Source organism: Hylaeus anthracinus, unplaced genomic scaffold, assembly GCF_026225885.1.
Source record: "Hylaeus anthracinus isolate JK02 unplaced genomic scaffold, UHH_iyHylAnth1.0_haploid 11981, whole genome shotgun sequence".
Taxonomy (NCBI): Eukaryota; Metazoa; Arthropoda; class Insecta; order Hymenoptera; family Colletidae; genus Hylaeus; species Hylaeus anthracinus.
In genome coordinates, this window is record NW_026534329.1 from 9,529,448 (window position 1) to 9,548,143 (window position 18,696).

General features: G+C 34.1%; 1 protein-coding gene across 3 annotated transcripts in view; it reads right to left on the reverse strand.

Moving 5' to 3' along the window:
* LOC128885657 (midasin) overlaps nucleotides 1-18,696 on the reverse strand; it is a 188,987-nt gene that overhangs the window by 18,028 nt on the left and 152,263 nt on the right. For all 3 annotated transcript variants that reach the window (XM_054139811.1, XM_054139810.1, XM_054139808.1), the window contains exon 12: nucleotides 2,567-2,714. In XM_054139811.1, the coding sequence (XP_053995786.1) occupies nucleotides 2,567-2,714 (148 nt within the window). The remainder of the gene's footprint in view (nucleotides 1-2,566; nucleotides 2,715-18,696) is intronic.

Below are 18,696 nucleotides of genomic sequence, written 5' to 3' on the forward strand. Positions count from 1 at the left end.
TACCAGAGCTACAACAATCAGAAATACAAACAAAGAACCTCGAACTATCACAAGGTGTCGACGAGGGGGCGAGCGAATTACTACAAGAAGTAAGAAATCAGGTAAGCGCCACGGCGGGTAGATTAAAACAGATCGTACCTGCTTGGGAAAAAAATGGTGTCACCAACAGTATCGCTGAGTGAGTTAGTGGGTACAAGATACCTTTTTGGGGTAAATGGGGTAATTCGAAATTGTTATGGCGTGCAGGAACAGTACATATAAAAATTTTTTCTGATACCTAAACCAGATAGTTGTTATCGTCTTATTCTAAACCTTAATAATCTGAATAAATTCATTAAGACAATACATTTCAAATTAGAGGATATACGAACGGTAAAGGATTTGATGCTGCAGAATTGCTTCATGGCAACAATCGATTTGAAAGACGCATATTACCTTTTACCGGTAGCACAAATTCACAGAAAATATCTGCGTTTTCGATTCAATGGACAACACTATGAGTTCACGTGTTTACCTTTTGGTTTAAATACTGCACCATACTGCTTTACAAAACTAATGAAACCGGTAATAACTAGACTCAGACAACGCGGATATACGTCAGTAATTTACTCAGACGATATATGGCTTCATGGAAATTCCAAGACAGAATGCACTGATAATATTTCTCAAACATGCGCGTTCTTAGAGAGTCTGGGTTTTATTATTAATCGGTCGAAGAGTCAGTTGAGTCCATCTACAGAATGCAAATTTTTGGGGTTCGTTTTAAATTCAAGGGAGATGAAAATCGAACTTCCAATAGACAAGAAACTAGCCATAATTGAATTAATGATAATGTTCGAAAATCTACGTACTTGTAAAATACGAGAATTTGCATCAATGATAGGTACACTAAGTTCGTGTTGCCAGGCAGTGAAATACGGCTGGGCATATCTAAAAGATTTAGAGCGCGAAAAACTTCACGCTCTTAGAAACAGCCACGAAAACTTTGAAGCCTGGATGGTCATATCGCAAAACACTCAGGAGGACTTCACGTGGTGGAAGACCATCGTGATGACGGCAATTCATTCCGTCGTAATGGAAAAATTTTGTATGGAAATATTCTCGGATGCTTCCTTAACAGGGTGGGGAGCATGCGTCAAAGGGGAGAAAACACACGGACATTGGAGTGACACAGATAGGAATAACCACATTTAACTATCTCGAGTTGTTAGCTGCTTTTTTCGCCCTAAGATGTTTTGCAAAAGACAAACGAAATTGTAATATTCTGTTAAGAATAGACAATACCACCGCTATTGCCTACATTAATCATATGAGAGGAACGCAAATTAAGAAGTTAAGTAAGATAGCGAAAGAGATTTGGAAATGGTGTAAGGAGAGAAACCTTTCAATTTATGCGTCATGTATAAAATCCGAAGAAAACACAATCGCGGACTTTGAATCAAGAAGACTTGAACCTGAGACAGAATTTCAAATAGCACAAACAGTTTTCAATGAAATCTGTAAAAAATTCGGAAAACCGAGTATTGATTTATGTCTCATGGAAGAAAGACCCAAACGCGATTGCAATAAATGCCTTCACTATCGATTGGAGCAGTAAATTCTTTTATGCGTTTCCACCTTTTGCGATCATTCCGAAGGTGCTAAAAAAGATTAATAATGATAGAGCTAGAGGTATTCTAGTGGTACCCAACTGGCCTTCTCAGACTTGGTACCCCCGATGCATGGCAATGTTTGAATCGCAACCAATTATATTCGAACCAAATTCAAAATTATTACTTTCATCTGACAGAGAACTACACCCTCTGTTGGCCCAGCCTTCCCTAGTGGTAGGAATCTCATCCAGCAGACGTATCTTGTGCTGGTCTAGCACAATCCGGCACAATCAAAGAAAATTCGAAAATATCAAAATTTATAATCACCCTCACCTTTTTGTGTTAATTTTTGTTGACCCTCGAGGTAATCTCAATTTTTAACGCACGTGTCTCGTGTATTGTAAGTAGCACAATTTAGCACAACTTGCAAAATTCGATTATCTGTCGCCGTTCGCAAATTGTCCGAATATTACATTTGTTATTCCTTAAAATTCAACATTTTTTATCTGCTAAATGAATACAGATATCGAGTTTCTATCAATGGCACGATGTAGCACAAGATAATACGCATCTTTTTATAGAAAAGCACGACAAAATTCGTAAAGTGCGGAGCTATCAAAAATTTTGTTTTGTTCTATTTTCTTGAGTATGCTTTCACTTACAGAGTTGCGGTTTACGGCACAATACGGTACAAACGTAGCACAATTTAAAAAAATCAAAAATTCGACAAGGGCGGGGCTAACTTCACACACATCATATCTTCTTATTACTATACTTATTGTTTTATTGTTTGTAATTTTTGTACTTTATCTTTCAATTTTGTATTTTCTCTTAATTAAAACATTTACTGAACAAACTTCCCTTATGAATTTGTTAAATTTACAAAAAGTAATAACAAATTAAGGATTTTTTTCGCGTAGAATTGAGTGTATTAAATTAAAAATGATTTGTACGGGTGCTGTGTCATAATATACCTTTGGATAAATGTCGAACATTTTCCAGAAGGCCATGTAAATAGGCCACCTGATCCAAATTTTCTTTCTTCAGTTTCTTCCTCAGAATTCTGATTAACAATGTTTCCGTACGTTCCAACAATTCTTCAAAGTGACGATCGTAATCTGTCTGCAACACAAAGGAGAGAGGAAAGTTTTATTCGGTTCCTTCTCTCACGGAACAATTCTATTCTTAATTGGATATTTGTACGAATAGCACTATTAGGGATATATATGCCGAAGTTTTCTGGAATATCATATTTAATGACAAATAGTAACAACTAATTAATTGACAAAATAAACAAAACAAAGGAAAATAATCAATACTTACACTGATCTGTTATATATACGACTAGTTTCCTAACAAGGAAAATAATAAATAAATATATATATATATATATGTATATATAATATATATAAATATAATTTAAAGTATACACGTTTTTGTTTTTATATGTATATATAATATATATTATGTTCTGTCAAATTTTGAAAATAATATTAAAACAACAACGTGTATATTTTCAATTAAAGAGAAATAAGCACATTACGTCCTTTGAATAATAATATCATCTTTGTTTTATCACAGTCATGTGCGATTCTAATTTGACGAATTGAAGTGTCACACGTCAAAGTAAAGGAAAATATGAAATTTACGATGCATAAAAGTGATACCCTAACTTCGCAAACCATTCTACACGAGTCTTGCGAAAAGTTCGTGTTTTAAAATTCAAAATAAACTTTCCTGTCGAATGATCGTGCACGGAATATTCGGCCTGGTTGATTTTTTTGTGAAAAAGAGTATAAAAGATAAAAATGGCAAAGAAGAGATGCATCTGCACTTTCCCTGGTGCCGTGTATACCTTTGGGAAAAACATGGTCATGGAAACATTGTAAATCTCTGGCCATGCATGTAACCCCATTTGTCTCCATTTTTTGGATAAAAAAGAAATATAGTTTGTTTGTCAATTGGCAGACTTAATTATCTATGGTGGCCCAAACTATAATATACGGTACAAATTGATGTGGAAATGGAACAAGAAAATAGTTATCAAATTAATAATTTCGAGCAATTATATACAAGACAACTGAATGATTTGTTACAAATTATTGGTTGTTAAAAAAGAAAAGAAAATTTAAGTTAATGAAATAAATAAATTAAAATTGTTACGTTTATTTGAATTAGCGTCGTGAATAAATTGCCATATACTGATTCTATCTGTTGGCCATTATTTAAATACCTTTAACTAAACACACCTGAATTTCAAGTCTTCCTTACACCTTTAAATCGTAGAAGCAGACTTATTTCTCATTCAATCAGAAATTGAAATACAGTATTATCGTCTATTACTGGAGCAACAAAGTAGTAACAATTAATCTCCAAATCTAATTTGGCAGATGAACCATCGAAATGCGACAATCGTGCTATCGAGGAAGCAGAAAATCTCAACGTCAAAGATGGACGCCGAAAAATCCATACTTTGGAGGATAGGGTCGACGAAGCCACATCAATCACGTTGATTTGACCTCCCAAGAATAATCCTGAAGGATACCTTCTCTGGACTCCTCACCTTGCATCGTTAATACACTGGGTAGCGAAATATTAATTTTTCTAAACTCTAACCGTTAGTGGAAGGTTTATTCTACGGGAACTGCGTGATAAAGAGAAGGTTGCTATTTGGTCGTAATTATTATTTTTATTCATTCTTTTAAATTAGATGCATGCTTCACTCAAGGTGAAGCTCCATTTTAATGAATTTTTAAAATTAATTAATGTCTTTGAAAAATCTGTTACACTGGTGGAAAGTAGAGTTGTTCGCAAACAACAAACAGTAGAATTAAAAACAAATATTACCAAATATTGATAAATAATTACATTTTTAATGTATCATTTATTAATGATCATGGTACCTCTGCACCTTTTTCAAACAATAATATTGACCGAAAATAATATTAAACATATTCTTCCTGTTCGCAAAGATGACTATTTTTTTTCAACTCATAATTTATAATTATACGATTGTTGTATATTAACTACAGTAACATGCTTTATCAAATTAGTTGATTTTTCTTCTAGTGAGTGGTCAGCATCGTGTCCATCAACAAGCGTTACATCGAAAACCACTTTATAGAAACCGACAGCTGAAGATTAATTATCTTTCGATACTTGTTGATTAATCCTCTTTTTAACTTGTTTCTGGGATGCACTTTCCACTATAGTAAAAACCATTGAACTAACAATAAGAAAAATCCATAAAATCGAATCCTTTGAGTGATAATTGTGACTAAAAATATTAATCACAAATTTATTTACTCTGATGTATATCATAGATAATTTTGTTTAGAAAATATTTCTTACTGGACTTTTTAGAGCTACGAAAAGTAGGCGTAAGTTGTCGAGTTGATAAACAGTCTGTTTTAGAACGTATAGTAATCGATGGATGGCAGATGTTAAGACGAATATAACTATGCATAAGGTCACTGAAGGATATTGAAAGACGTTAAAGGCCGCTAAATGATACTGAAAGACGTTAAAAATGACTGAAGAATAACGAATGAGGTTGCAGGTCACTGGACGATATGTAAGGATACTGAAGGTCACTGGACGAAACCGATAGATGTTGAAGATTACAGGAAGATATTGAAAAAAGAGTGAAATAATATAATTTTTGGAAAAAAAATATAACCGACTTTAAAAAATATTAAGATTGCACTAAAAAGTATGAAATAATTTCTATTTCATTCATATTAAATGATATTCAATAATATATTAAATTTCTATTTCCTTTATATTATGTTAAATAACTTTTTCTCTTAGTTGGCGCAAAACTAAAAACGCTAAAGTTCACTAGATAATAGTAAGGGACACTAAATGATATTGAAAAACGCTGGAGTATACTGAAGGTCTTTGAGAGATCCTGAAGATCAACTGTAGATCATTAAATGATATCAAATGCAGGTCACCGAAAGATACTGAAAGCCACTGGAATATCGTGTATTTGGAAACTATGTTTAATCGATAGAATCTATTTTTAAAAGGTTAAGAACCTCCACGACGAATATCAGTTTATTTGAAGAGTCTGAATAAGAATTTTTCATAATTTTTTCAAGAGGAAGTAAACAGAGAATGAAATGTACATTTAAATGAATAAATTAAATGATATCTAGCATAAATTTGTATGAATTATTTTATCCTACAACTATTAAATTTATTTCAAATATCCCAAAATATAGTTTTCAAATAAAACTCCAAACGTTAACGAAAGGTTTTAAGTGCTGATTTGTTCTGTATGTTAACATGAACACTTTCCACCGTTTTACTTCCCAGCGATTGATTTTTCATGGCACTGCGGAGACCGCATCTCTTTCACCAATAGTTTGTAGTCAACATTCCGTTTTACATTTTTTCAAACTAGAAAATTCACAAGTGCCCGTAATTTATTCTCCACTGTGTATGTAGTTGCTATGCAGTAATTTGTTGTACACAATTACAATACATGATTGAGGTGTGCGCATAATATTTTAGTAAATAACTGAACCATAACTTCAGCTATTACATAGCTATTAGATATTAGATAGCTATTAGAAAGCTATTAGATATTTCATATTTCTAAACTATTATAAATCGTTTATTTTGTCACATAAATATACTTCACTTGGTAACTAGCTACATTATCTGACATTATCTGACATTATCCAAAATAAGAAGTATTGTTTAAATAAAGTAATGATTTATGTGTTTACTATTCTATATATTTTTTTAATTCAGTTGTTTTTACTGCTCACCCACGTGTGGAATTGACGATAGGCCGAAATGTGTCGATATCTCAGCGACTATCGATTTTATTAAAAATTTGTATACGACAAAAGAGTTTCTAAATTTAATTTTCAACAACTTTTGTTATACACGCTTTTGATGTAGAAGCAGTGATAAACCACATATTGTATATTTTGTGCTACAGCCTCCTTTTACACTAATAATTTAACCTACATTTTTAAAATGAAAATTCAGTGTAATAAATAGTTAACGCAATCAAGTGGCACATTAATTGAATACTTTGACAATGCAATCAAGTAGCACTTTAATTGAACAAAAAAAGTGTTGAACAAGAGTTGGTTGATTTCGAGGAGCACGTAACATGGAGCCAATAACTGTTTTACTGTTGGAACCGTAAAGGAGATTTGAAGTTCGACTCTCTCTATTAAATAGAATCATATAGTTTATCATACATATTTTGATAGAGCGTCTCAAACCGAATACAATGACCTATAGTTGAAAGTTATTCAACATTACACAGATTGGCTGTAATAGAAGATAAATTGTTACTAAATAAATTAGAACAATAAATTGTCCTATACACGTGTTAATGTAGAAGACACTCCACGATGATCTTCATTTAGATCAATTGGAATGCAAGAAGCTCATCTTATTCGCTCCTTCATATCTTCTCTGGTTATTGGCATTTCTCTGTGTACTTGCTGTTTTAACATTTTAAGTTTTTTTTTTTAATTTGCTGTTATTAACTTTCTATTTAAAAAAAAAAAAACACTCGAAATCAAACAACTCTTGTTCGACATTTTTTTTCTATCGCTAAAAAGGAGTGAATTATTCAAGTGGTCTATTTTAAATGCCTCGCGCTGCATATGAATGCAACCAAATGCCAGATTAAATGAATAATTTCTCAGTTATAAATTTACTTTGATCATCTACAGAATTCTTTTTGTTGCTGAAGTCGAAGTAGTCTACTTTTTGTCGAAACAAAGTTTCCATAATATCATCATTAGAGACTTCCGAATCTTTATTCCCCCAAGGGAATGCCTCTCAAGATATATTGGTTTGCTACTACTTGAACTAAGAAAAAGTTCAATAGGGATAATAATCCATAATTCTGGAATACACCATGTAACGTCAGCAGGACTACCTCGTAAGATTTCCAAGCAATATTTTCTTCGCAACCCTTACAAAGTAAATTAATTAATCCAATGGTACTGAATTGACAGCAGGGAAAGGTGTGTTACAAAGGAAAATAATAATTTAGTAAAAGCTTCTGCGTTTCTCTAAAAATTTATATTATATAATACTTCGCTTGGCATTATAATGTGGGCTGAAAATAAATAACTGTAATCAGTAAGTGACAATTTTAAGTCAATTTAAGTGACTGAATCGTAAGTGACAATTGACTGAATATACAGGACTACTAAATGAGTCAATAAGAGAATGTCAATTTTTAACGAATTCTTTTCCATTGTAATCCCAATTTTAAAAGCATTGTGATCCCAATTTCCGATGTACTATGATCGTAGTTTTATTCAATACAAAATTGTACGTGGAAAGTTATATACACTCCTCGTCGAAATTAAGGGAACACTATAATTTCCCGAAAATTTTGGTCATTGGCTAAAATACTTGGATACAGTGCTGGAAGAGTCAGCTGAAGAAGAAAAAACCTGGCATGTCGATGGAAAAGATTAACAGGTAAAACAATAAAAGTGATCGTGCTGCATCTGGTCGCCAAATGTTGGAAAACCTAAATGCTTACAATTTCCAAACACATATTTATGACGGTGCCGACCGTAATACTTTTAACTGCCGACGCTATAGCAATATACAACTTACAACTTAACACTCATTTTATAAATTTTCGATCAATTAAATGAAATGATGAAACACGACACAAAGTTAGTACTAAGAACATATACAAATAGCAACACTAACATTACTACTTAGTTAATTACTAATTACTAATTAACTAAGGCCAAAATTATTTCTAATCATCTCATATAATATTAAAATTCAATAATAAAAAGTGAACGAAATGAATTTAATAAAAGTTTCCTATATAAATAGGAGAAAAATACAACAACAGAGTAAAATTGGAATTTTTGTACTTTTACTCAATTGTTTTTGTATCCATAGAAAAACAATGTTAGAAGCAATTCTTGGAAATTCTATTACCTTTAATATGGTATCTTGCACGACCCAATCGGACGTTTCTAATTCGAGATATGGCCTCAAATGTGAGGCTATTTCAGAAAAAAATCGTAAAAAAATTCATATCTCGAAAACCTATCCATAGACAAAAATTTCATTACGATTTTCGAGTTTAGCGAGTCAAAATACATAAGAAAAATATAGTGGCATTGAATGTACATTTTTCTTTTTATTTTGTAAACTAGTGTTAATGACATTTTGATACATGGAGTAAATACATACCCAATTATAAACCCTATATGTGCACCGATTCCAACTATCCTTAAAAACAGAGCTGTAAAGTAGTGATTATTTTGGAATTTATTACAATTTTGTACAATTACTTTGGAATTAGAAAGTAATTATTTAAGTAATTGTTCATTACTTTCTTTTTAGTAATTATGCAATACCTTATTCTTAATTACTGTATAATTCAATTACTTTTTAATAATTACTTATAACTCCCCAGATAGTAACTAAAAGGCGTCTCAAATCTAAAGTAGTTCAGTGTAGGTATAAGTAATTAAAAAGTAATCATAACTACTTCTTTAATTACTTTCAAGTAATTGCAGTTACATGGACAGTAATTGGTAAAAGTAATTACTGACTTCTAATTACTGTTCATTGCTTTTAGGTATACTTAATTACTTTAGATTGAGCAAAAGTAATTCAAAGTAATTACAAATAATTGGAAGACAATAATCATTACTTTTAACAATTACTGTCCATGTAATTGCAATTACTTGAAAATAATTAAAAAAGTAGTTATAATTACTTTTTAATTACTTTTAGGTATTTTTGACTACTTCAGATTTGATATGCCTTTTAATTACATTCTGGGCCGTTATAAGTAATTATTAAGTAATGCATGGGATTACTGGTAGTAATTAAGTAATTGGAAATACCATTACATGCGAAAAAGTAATTGTAATGGCAAATATTCAATTACTTGGTCAAGTAATCATTTTGTAATTGTAATTGAGAATTTACGGCTCAGCTTAAAAATATCCATTTTCACCAAAAATGTTTCACCGTATAGATATCCATGAATAACAGCAACAGTGCACTTGTGAATTAGGTCAGCGGAGTGTGAATCGTGTAACACACCATACAACAAACTAGAAACGGGATCGTATTCATTGCACAAACTTGGAAGAGGAGGCAGGGGGTGTCGAGTTACATTTTATCGTCGCCCATAGATTGCCACTGTATCATCGATTCTACGTCGGCATATCTATATATTTTTTAATAACCGATCCCTTAACTCTCGATAATTAAAATTACGAATAGCGTTGAATGCGATCACGAACGAAACAGTCATGAAAACGTTCACCGCGAACGTCTTCAATTATTTGAATGGAAACGACATTAACTTTGTCACTTTGAATTATTTTAATAACAGATTCTTTATTCCGTGATTCTGACGCAAGATTGAAAAGGCCTTCGAGAATTAACGAGGACGGAAAGTGCCTTTCAATCTTACTGATGCGAAAAGACAAATTAAAAAGAATGAAATACCGACCTGAATGCAATTTCTTCTTGGTCCGTGGGGAGTGTCTATAAGATGGTCGCTCGTTTATTGTGTGTTCGGATGTGTAGGTATTTTAAAAGAATTATTATCTAGATCTATAATCTAGGCCGGTAATCCTCAGACTTCCTCGATCTAGCTTGATCTCTTAACCCTCTCCGTTATACGCTCGATCACAATAGAAATGAATTCATCTAAAATTGGGATCACAATTCATTTAAAACTACGATCATAGTGCATCGCGAATTGGGATCACCATGCATTTTAAATTGGGATTGCAATGGAAAAGAATTCGTTAAGAATTCGTTAAAGATACTATACTAAAGGTAGTCGAAAATCCAACAATTGATTTTTAAATTGTTTTTTTTACAATCGATTCAATAGTTTAAGTGATATGAGCCAACATAAAGTCTAACGTAAAGAATAACTACACTAGTTTACAGCCAAAACGTACATTCAATGCCACTATATTTTTCTTATGTATTTTGACTCGCTAAACTCGAAAATCGTAATGAAATTTTTGTCTATGGATAGGTTTTCGAGATATGAATTTTTTTACGATTTTTTTCTGAAATAGCCTCACATTTGAGGCCATATCTCGAATTAGAAACGTCCGATTGGGTCGTGCAAGATACCATATTAAAGGTAATAGAATTTCCAAGAATTGCTTCTAACATTGTTTTTCTATGGATACATACAAGAGCTATGAACAATTGAGTAAAAGTACAAAAATTCCAATTTTACTCTGTTGTTGTATTTTTCTCCTATTTATATAGGAAACTTTTATTAAATTCATTTCGTTCACTTTTTATTATTGAATTTTAATATTATATGAGATGATTAGAAATAATTTTGGCCTTAGTTAATTAGTAATTAGTAATTAACTAAGTAGTAATGTTAGTGTTGCTATTTGTATATGTTCTTAGTACTAACTTTGTGTCGTGTTTCATCATTTCATTTAATTGATCGAAAATTTATAAAATGAGTGTTAAGTTGTAAGTTGTATATTGCTATAGCGTCGGCAGTTAAAAGTATTACGGTCGGCACCGTCATAAATATGTGTTTGGAAATTGTAAGCATTTAGGTTTTCCAACATTTGGCGACCAGATGCAGCACGATCACTTTTATTGTTTTACCTGTTAATCTTTTCCATCGACATGCCAGGTTTTTTCTTCTTCAGCTGACTCTTCCAGCACTGTATCCAAGTATTTTAGCCAATGACCAAAATTTTCGGGAAATTATAGTGTTCCCTTAATTTCGACGAGGAGTGTATATAACTTTCCACGTACAATTTTGTATTGAATAAAACTACGATCATAGTACATCGGAAATTGGGATCACAATGCTTTTAAAATTGGGATTACAATGGAAAAGAATTCGTTAAAAATTGACATTCTCTTATTGACTCATTTAGTAGTCCTGTATATTCAGTCAATTGTCACTTACGATTCAGTCACTTAAATTGACTTAAAATTGTCACTTACTGATTACAGTTATTTATTTTCAGCCCACATTATAATGCCAAGCGAAGTATTATATAATATAAATTTTTAGAGAAACGCAGAAGCTTTTACTAAATTATTATTTTCCTTTGTAACACACCTTTCTCTGCTGTCAATTCAGTACCATTGGATTAATTAATTTACTTTGTAAGGGTTGCGAAGAAAATATTGCTTGGAAATCTTACGAGGTAGTCCTGCTGACGTTACATGGTGTATTCCAGAATTATGGATTATTATCCCTATTGAACTTTTTCTTAGTTCAAGTAGTAGCAAACCAATATATCTTGAGAGGCATTCCCTTGGGGGAATAAAGATTCGGAAGTCTCTAATGATGATATTATGGAAACTTTGTTTCGACAAAAAGTAGACTACTTCGACTTCAGCAACAAAAAGAATTCTGTAGATGATCAAAGTAAATTTATAACTGAGAAATTATTCATTTAATCTGGCATTTGGTTGCATTCATATGCAGCGCGAGGCATTTAAAATAGACCACTTGAATAATTCACTCCTTTTTAGCGATAGAAAAAAAATGTCGAACAAGAGTTGTTTGATTTCGAGTGTTTTTTTTTTTTTAAATAGAAAGTTAATAACAGCAAATTAAAAAAAAAAACTTAAAATGTTAAAACAGCAAGTACACAGAGAAATGCCAATAACCAGAGAAGATATGAAGGAGCGAATAAGATGAGCTTCTTGCATTCCAATTGATCTAAATGAAGATCATCGTGGAGTGTCTTCTACATTAACACGTGTATAGGACAATTTATTGTTCTAATTTATTTAGTAACAATTTATCTTCTATTACAGCCAATCTGTGTAATTTTGAAAAAAATTAATTGTCACCTTCAAATAACCAATAAAAGACCCTGTATCTTAAAGATCTACTAAATACATTATTTTTCAAGAAATCATAAAAAAATTGGCTCAGTTTAACGATTCAGAGAATTGACCATGTAACAGAGCAAAACAATAAATACATATTTTCACTCAAACTATAGTTTTTTGCACGTAATATTTTCGAAAACTGGCGTACTAAACGTCGACCATCAGTTGATGTGATAAATTTGACGATCCCCAACGTATTTCACAGAACACAATGCGACGTAATTAACGCAACGAAATGTTTAAAGTTTCTCTCAAAGGGAGAAGTTTGTTTCAGGCTCGTAAGGTTAGAGAAAAAGAACATCTCGCCGAGTGTGGCAAAGAAGAAGAAAAAGACAGAAGAAAACTTCTGATGCGTTAAATTGAAAAACGTGAATTGCCAAGCGGTTAACAAAGCAAATGGAGAAACAGAAACAAACACTCCAAAGCCTGATTTTCCTCCAAAGTGAAAATTAATTAATTCCCGCTTCTATCCGCTTAATGAGGTCGTTTTCTCCCTAAAAATGGGATCAAGCGAACTCCATTGTCTCGTTAATTGTATTGTTGCTATTTCTATCCTTGTTCGTTTAGGGATTATGCTTCTTTCAGCTTTTAATTATTTCATTTATCTTTTCGTTCTTCAATTAGACATTTCTTCAAGGTTTTATCAAAATACGAATTTTCGGGTCGCGTATCTCTTTGCAAAAGATGTCGTAGAATCCTAATTCGATATGAAACGATTATTCCATACGTTTTCATTTTTCTTCAAGTTTAAAATCCTGTATAATAAGAACAATGTGCTAATAAAATAAATCACATAAATGTTAGTAAAATATGATATATTTTAATTAATATACCTTAATCCTAGTAAAATACCAATTAAGTATTTCTTTCGTATGATTAATGTATATACACTAGCAGTAAAAAAAACGGGACACTATTTTAAAACGCCATAACTCCGAGAGTTTTCAACCGATTTTCGGGAAACTTCGTGAGGTTTAGTTTTGAAGTGTCCTCTGGGTGTGTGCAAAGTTGATTTGACGAGGGTTGATGAGAAAGGGTTAATTCCCCCCCCCCCTAAAGGGGTAATGGGAAAAAACGACACTTCAGAAGGGTCCAAGGGCGACGAAAGGGGGTGAAAAAATAAAAAAAACCTTTGGGGCGACTCTCCTTGATGCCCTCTACAAAATGCACCCCTTGAAATCGCTCTCGGCCCACCCCCCCCCCATGACAACCTCCCACCCCCTCTAAAATCCACAATTTTTTGACAACGGTCTCGATTTTGGACTCAATGCATTCTCTGGATCCCTTGATCCAGAAAATGCCACCATGCCGTGCACCCCATAGCCACCCCTTGAGGGGTGGAACAGCTCGCGACCTTTCAACCCCCTTCGTAAGGGACGACTTCCAGACATCACAAAGCGATGAAATTTACCATGTTTATTCTCGATACGTTAATAATAAAAGCCCAACAGATCCCGTTTCGAAAACTGCCCCCTGAGCTAAGCAGGGGTGGTCCAAAGTTAAGGGTGGTTCACCCCAAGTGTAAGGGTTGGAACATTGTTTCGTTGCGTGGAACACATGTGGTACGGTCCAAGGCATTGGAGTAACACAGTTTTGATGTCTTTTTCCCTCGTGAATAACATTAAAATACGAAAATGTCGTTTTTTCTAGAAAGCTCACCTCCTGTGTTCAGACCTGTCTGTAGGGTGAACGAGTAACTGCATGTCAACGCCGTTCGCGGATTTGGACGCGCAAATTGCTTTATTAATAGGTCCCCAAACATTCAGCTTTTTTGAATCACGTTTTCATTGCAAAATTAGGCGAATTTGAGAGCGCTGTAAATGAAGTCGGCACTCAGAAGCGGAGCGGTACGTTACCAAGAAGCTGCATCCGTACGTGGTCAGATCAGACCGGACCCCAACCTAACGTGGGCTGACCACGTACGGGTGCAGGCCCTCGCTCCACTTCTGAATGCCTACTCCGTCCGGCCCACTTACTACTCTTTCAAATCTGCTCCGATTTGACAACGATAGCGTGATTCAAAAAATCTGAATTTTCGGGGTTCTGTTAATAAAGCATTCGCGCATCCGATACCATAAACGGCATTGACGTGGGGTTGCTCGTTCACCCTGCAGATGGGCCTGAAGTTGGAAGCAAGTTTTTAAAAAAAATCGACATTTTCGTATTTTATTCCTATTCACGTTAGAAAAACACATCAAAACTGTTTCAGCCCGATGCTCTGGACTGTTGAACATGTGATCCATGCCACGAAACAACGTTCCAACCCTTACACTTGGGGGTGGACCACCCTTAACTTTGGACCACCCCTGCTTAGCTCAGGGGGCAGTTTTCGAAACGGGATCTGTTGGGCTTTCATTATTAACGTATCGAGAATAAACATGGTGAATTTCATCGCTTTGTGATGTCTGGAGGTCGTCCCTTACGAAGGGGGTTGAAAAGTCGCGAGCTGTTCCACCCCTCAAGGGGTGGCTATGGGGTGCACGGCATGGTGGCATTTTCTGGATCAAGGGATCCAGAGAATGCATTGAGTCCAAAATCGAGACCGTCGTCAAAAAATTGTGGATTTTAGAGAGGGGGGGGGGGGGGGGGGTGCGGGGCCCCCCGTGTCCGAGAGCGATTTCAAGGTGTGCATTTTGTAGAGGGCATCAAGGAGAATCGCCCCAAAGGTTTTTTTGATTTTGTTACCCCCTTCCGTCGCCCCTGAATCCTTCTGAAGTGCCGTTTTTCCCGATTACCCCTTTAGGGGGGGGGGGATGAAGTAACCCTTTCTCATCAACCCTCGTCAAATCAACTTTGCACACACCCAGAGGACACTTCAAAACTAAACCTCACAAAGTTTCCCGAAAATCGGTTGAAAACTCTCGGAGTTATGGCGTTTTAAAATAGTGTCCCGTTTTTTTTACGGCTAGTGTATGTCCAGACATTTATTAATAATCATCTTGTTACAAAGTGATTTTCAAACGGAATTTTTACATTTTGTTTTATAATTAAATATAAATGGTATAGAATACATCTGATTTGTATATTTTAAATGAAAGCACACATGATAACAATTGAACGTAGAAGATAATTACTTCATGTTGGCTTTAGGATTTTATTTTTTAATAAAACATAAGTAATGTAGAATATTCCAGTATTTACTTTATTTCACCACGACTTTGCTGCACATATATTTTGTGACTAAAGAATAAAATCCTGAACCCCTTCCTGGAGTATTCTTTATTTATCCCTCTTTTTTTTCGGTTTGCAACTGTATTTCATAGACGAGTTACAATGTGTGGTTGTAATTTACTTCTCACTGTAGCGTCCACACTACCCCGAACGCCCGCCAGAATAGCGTCCCAGTCGCACCCCCGCTAAGACCCCGAAGTTGTAGTGCCCACACTACCCCGAGCGCTCACCAGAGTAGCGTTCACGTCGTACCCCTCTAAGGCCCCGAGGTACCTGACCTACCCCTACCACGCCCTGACGACTCCCGCGTAGGTTAAAAGGGCGAGTAGCGTAGGATTTTTGTCAGTTTTCTACACTTTTCGCTCCAACTAGCCGCTCCCTGGGTGGACAGCTAATACGGACCGAAAGTGTCAAAAGAAAAGACTCTGCTCTGAGCGCTCCCTGAGTGGACCGAAGGACTTAGTCAAGTCTCTCGCGACTAAATCCGTCGACGACTGTGTTAGCGCGACCGTGTACAAGTTCTATCGAATATCGAACAATTTTATATAAGTGTAATTCTAAGTTTACTTGCTAATGTTAAATAAAGACTTTGAAACCTACGGAGACTCGTTATACCACGCAAGAAAATCGATGCAACTCTAATGTATGATTAGAGCCCAGTTGTATGTTCACAGACCACAGTAAACAACTTCATGGAAATGAAAACATGATGAATGATAGATCTCACTTATATTGATAATTATAATTAGACATTGAATTTTATGCATTTATGGCGTATAATAATATAGAAACTACATATAAATAATGTATGTTGAATATATTCTACGTATGTTGAATTAATTCAATAATATTGTTATATAATTTTACATAAATGCGCATATTTTTTTATCATGTTTAGCATGTATTTACTATAGTAATTTGTATTGTAAATGTATCGTCCATAGTGTATATTTATTCGAAATTTAATTATAACAATCTATCAATAAGTGATATTTTCCTTGACTTGAGATACTTTCATTTGTGATCTGAAAATGTAATTTTTCAGAATGAATGAATGTAATACAAAAATGAATGAAAACTTAAATTTTAATCTGGGCCATTCATAATAGTCGGTGCATTTATAAAGCACATGGTTAAATCAAAATTAGTAGTTCAATATACTCATACATGTGCGTTCTCTTTTTCTTTTTAGTTCCGTTCGCAGTAATCGACCGATAAATTTGGAGTCATAAATATGTCGCACCTTCTTAATTATCGTTAGTTATTGCTCGCCAGTAAATTTTCACACATATACTCACATATAATTTAAATTTACGACTATGAACCTGTAAATCTTAATTACTGCATAATTTGTTTCCCAAATTTGTAATGTGCATGTAATTGTAAAGAACAATCAATTTTAGAAAGTGAATCCCTTTATCGATTACTCTGTCAAACGAGAAAAAACGTTTTAATGAAGAACCGATGTCAGTTGGTCTTGACAATGATGCACATTGAGGAGAGAAATATTAGGTTGCCCTAAAAGTTTCTTTCGCTCTATTAATAAATAATACATGCACAATATTTTATGTTTTATGTTACATTACTGAATTGTGCACGATTCATTTTGCCCCATTACTGTTACAACATGAATATCTATGAAATTAGATTGTCTATTTATAGAAACACGACTACATAAAATAATTGAGTGCAACTCGCGAAAGAAATTTTCGGGACAACCTAATACATTAAATGATGGCTCTTTGAATTATACATTACACAAAGTAATAAATATATTTAATTCTTTCGTAGTAGCAATTTTGTTATATTGATTTGTCTCTTGAGAATAATACATACAACTAATAAAATTTATTAATACTTTTCGTGATTGGGAATACTACTTTCACATAAAACGTAGGTATATAAAATAAACTTGAACTTCGAGATGAATATGTTTGAATTAATTAAATATTTATAATGCATACAGTAACATTCAGTCTTCGATTAAATATTAACAACAATCACGGTTCAAGATAAGGCCGGAGCCACACTATGCGTTTTAAACGCAGTCTCGCCTGAACTATCAAAACGATAACATGAGCACGAATAAATTTTTGAAAATTGCTTGTGTTATGGAAGCAGAAGGGTTGTTACGTGAATCGATGGTTCGTAATTATTGGATTCATCAATTTTTTTTTTTTTTTTTTTTTTTTGAAGCGAGAATCTAATAATAGATTTAACAATTTTTTTGCTAACATGCGCTATTTTAAGGACAAGTTTTTTTAGATATTAACGAATGTCAATAAATTCATTCGATAAATTATTAGATATGTAGTATCGGGAAAGTCGCACGGAGCCGTTCCGAATGAAAGCGAGGGATGGGAAAAACCCACGGGCCAGCGGGCCCGTAACGGGAAGTTTGCGTGGTGAAAGAATGCGAGGGTCGAATAGCAAAAATTACTGTGTCATCTGTGTTGAACAAAGTGTGTTGAACTGTGTTGAGTTGAATAGATCGTGTTGAGTTGAACAAATTGTGAAGAGAGTTCAATTTCAAAGTCAAGATGTCAGATGCAGGAAATGATACGATAATTGATATCACACTGCAGGGCAGCTTAGGTAGTGAGAAGTTGAAGGGTGTAGACTTAAAGAAGATAGTTGAATTAAAAGAAGAATTGAAGAAACGGAAACTAAGGACGAGTGGAAACCAAAAGGAACTGCAAGATCGTCTAAGGGCAGCGTTGACATTCGAAATCGACCATGGTGAAGATGAGGATGAAAATGAAAATGATGAAGACGAAGACGAACGTAATCGAAATTTTGTTGAAGAATGCACAAGACGCATGCAAGTTTTGACGTTCAAAGATGTTGAGGAGTCTTTAAATACCTTCAGCGGCGACCATAAAGAGAGTATTCGTTGTTGGCTGCAAGAGTTCGAGGATATGACAGAATTATGCGAATGGAGTGATGTGCAGAAAGTGATATATATATGCGAAAAGATTGCTTCGTGGATCGGCAAAAATGTTCGTCAATTACGAAAAGTGTTGTCGCAGATGGTCTGAAATGAAGCGTGCGTTGA